The following is a 3,155-nucleotide window of genomic DNA, read 5'->3' on the forward strand; positions in this document are numbered from 1 at the left end:
TGTAATGAGTAGGGTATATTTGACTTATTAGATTGGACATACAAGTAAGGTCCAATATCTAATGGATAGTCGGGTAGGCTAAACTTAAGGTATGAGAAATTTGGTTTTTGGATATCCAAAAATCCGAAGTTTCAAATCCGAAATTCGATCCAAAATCCAAATTTTTTAAAAATTAAATCCGAAATCTAATTTCGAATTTGAAAATTTCAAAATATAAGATCAAAATGTTCGGATTTCGAATTTATCCAAACTATGAACACCGCTACTCAAGTATGCAGAAGCGGCGCTCTTTTAGTTTTTACTGGTAACGTTTTGCGTCAAAGACTAAAGGAGGAACCATGTGTCGTTCAGCCTACATGTAATTGTGATCTCCTGGTTTGCATGAACTTGCAGGCCACATACCTGATCTCTAAGGTCCCCCAATTCATCTATTTCCTTGTGTGCCAAACGAGGTTTGTCACCACAAGCAGTCATTTTACCATGTCTAGTGAATTTTTCACTCACCAACATTTACTAAGCATTTTCGACCGGCAGGAGTTGACAGGCATATCTATAGAGGCAGAGCCAAGTTTTAAAGTTTATGGATTAGAAATTCTAATTCTTTTGAGTTATGGGATTATAAATTAATAATTTGTACTACGTATTAAATGGATTTCTTTTAAGACAAATATAGAATTTGAACCAAACTTACTGGATTGCAGGTTATATCTTCTTTCAAAAGTTTGGCAGAAGTAATCCAGTCGACGCTCCTATTTATAGTCCCGGAACAATCACAGTCAAAAGTCCCAAGATAAATATTAACCAGAATAGAATGAAAAAGTTAAAAAAAAAAAAAAAAACTTCAGAAGATAAGCTTTGGGTAACACTATTAAATCTTAAGCAAGGGTTTTGTTTAAGATCTATTTAGATTCTTAGTCTCATATTAGATAATCATAAATATTACGTAGTTTTCAAGCTATGCTGTTAATGTAATAGATGATTACTTCTTTAATCTGTGGCCCAATAAGGCGTTATGTCAGTTTAACAGAGAAACTTTTCAGGCAAGTTGCCCAGGATGTAGGGGGTGGATTAGTTGTTCATAACATCGGCCTTCAGCTCCTGAATGGTAGTTTTTAAATATATAAGTTATTTTTAAAACAATTTAAAGATTGTATGTCCGAATTCACGTCAAAACAAAGAAGTTTGACTCTCGAAATTCAAATTATTTTCTCCGTCACAATTTGTTTGATACTTTTCGCTTTTCAAGACTCGTTTTCAAACGAGTATGTCATAGATTTTTGGACAGCACCTTTTTGTAATTTACCATATATAAGCCGTACTAAGTAAATGGTTGATATTTTAATAGTCTGATAATAAAATTAGTGAATTTTTGAGCGATTAGTGATATTAAACATTAATGAAAAAAGCAGGAGGGTGAGAAATTGGAGCAATCCGCAAGCCCTAATTTGACTGATGCTGCTGCTACCCCACTTTTTTCAGAAGTTTACATATCTCACATAAATTAAGTTTTTTTAAGTGGATATTTCTATAACAAGATCTTTTGAGAAAAAAGATCTTGGTAAGTATTCAATTATGTAAAATAATACACGCAAGTACATGAACAATATTGAAGAGAGATTATTTACTACTGTCATCAGTCCTTTGATTAAAATTTTCCTATATATAGTACGAGTATTCGTTTTCTTAAACATCAGAAAAGTTAAATCTTGCCTTCTCTTTCAGTGAATTTTAACTTGTGATACGAGAATTTAGTTACTACTCCGATCATTCCTATTTTTTTATTTTATTTCAAATTACTAATTAAGTTTTATTAAAAGTTCTGCCTGTTAGTACCTAGTAAGTAACTTAATTGTGTAAATATTTTTATGTTGTCATGCATAGAACAAATCTAACATTTCTTTTCTATTGGTGTATGTATGTAACAGCCAAAGCCAAGCACCAATTTCATCGACGTGCCAAAGCCAAGCACCAATTTCATCGACGTATTCTCATTCAGTGGTCCAGCACCTGAGAGGATCAACGGTAGGCTAGCAATGATTGGATTTGTAGCAGCCATGGGTGTTGAGCTAGCCAACGGTGCTGATTTATCCGCTCAGTTATCAAGTGGTGGATTTTCTTGGTTTTTGGGAACAAGTGCTTTGCTAACTTTGGCTTCACTTATCCCACTGTTCCAAGGAGTTACTGCTGAATCCAAATCTGGTCGGATAATGAGTTCTGATGCTGAGATTTGGAATGGAAGATTCGCTATGTTAGGTTTAGTTGCTTTAGCTTTTACTGAATATGTTAAAGGAGCTGGCCTTTTCCAAGTCTGAATGTAAATTCTTTAGCTTAAGTTAATATTTTTTTTTTAATTAGTAATGTATAGAATATATCGATTGAAGATATCTTCAGTAATGAGATTATAAAATATTTTGTTTCCTAAGTTTTTTACGATTGGTTCACGTATTTGGACTATAGATTTGAATATGTGTAATCTCAACCTTGTTTCGGGTTCATTCTAAATGAAGCTGAAAAAACAAGTTATTTGAAATCTTTAAGGATCCGAAACTGGTGTACTATTGAATCCAAAGGCTTCCTTTTAAAAAATAATTTTTGAGGCGTAATTTTGTTAAAATTGAAAACTCAGGAAAAAAACAAAAAAGAAATATATAGTGAGAAAGCCAAGTAAAAATACTGGAGAAAAGAACAGTAGCAACAATAATGAAACGATAACTAAAACAAAAATGAAATGATAACTAAAACAAAGGAAACAACAAGTGGTACTAAAAATCGAAGAATAATATAGTAAGAGAGTAATAATAATAATAATAATATAGTACTGATAAGAGCAAGTCACTGTCATTCCTAATTCATCTCTCCACGTATGCCTACACCACATCTGACTTAGGAGCAAGTCACTGTCAATATTTGTTCACTCCACCTAGGCCGGAGAAAGGTTAATTTAATTTACAACAAAAAAGTTATTTGCACGTAGTATTTACATCAAATTTTATAAGTACAATTTTTTTTTTCATATAAATTCTTACCATTTAATTATGTTAAGTAATAATGTTTTCACTTTAATTCATAACTTTAAAAGTTCAATTGCTTGATCTGATATCAACAAACTTAATCCAAATAAGTATTTTCCTGATTAATCCTCAATCAATATTAGG

The 3,155-nt window shown here is 31.9% G+C and overlaps 1 protein-coding gene across 1 annotated transcript; it reads left to right on the forward strand.

Annotated features, from left to right (window-relative positions):
• Positions 1-252: 252 nt before the first annotated feature.
• LOC132611658 (early light-induced protein, chloroplastic-like) lies at positions 253-2,422 on the forward strand. The gene is made up of 3 exons (XM_060326054.1): positions 253-375; positions 1,410-1,481; positions 1,926-2,422. The coding sequence occupies exons 1-3, from the start codon at positions 253-255 to the stop codon at positions 2,310-2,312; spliced, it is 582 nt and encodes a 193-aa protein (XP_060182037.1). The 3' UTR covers positions 2,313-2,422.
• Positions 2,423-3,155: the final 733 nt, after the last annotated feature.

The sequence above is a fragment of the Lycium barbarum genome, chromosome 9 (assembly GCF_019175385.1).
Source record: "Lycium barbarum isolate Lr01 chromosome 9, ASM1917538v2, whole genome shotgun sequence".
NCBI lineage: Eukaryota > Viridiplantae > Streptophyta > Magnoliopsida > Solanales > Solanaceae > Lycium > Lycium barbarum.

What these genes read in the sequence shown, in the direction of transcription:
- LOC132611658 (XM_060326054.1), top strand. Translation starts at nt 253, where the DNA reads ATGAACACCGCTACTCAAGTATGCAGAAGCGGCGCTCTTTTAGTTTTT. An exon ending in CATGTAATTGTGATCTCCTG is followed by an intron (nt 376 to 1,409) that starts GTTTGCATGAAC and finishes TGAAAAAAGCAG; the next exon opens with GAGGGTGAGAAATTGGAGCA. An exon ending in CTACCCCACTTTTTTCAGAA is followed by an intron (nt 1,482 to 1,925) that starts GTTTACATATCT and finishes TGTATGTAACAG; the next exon opens with CCAAAGCCAAGCACCAATTT.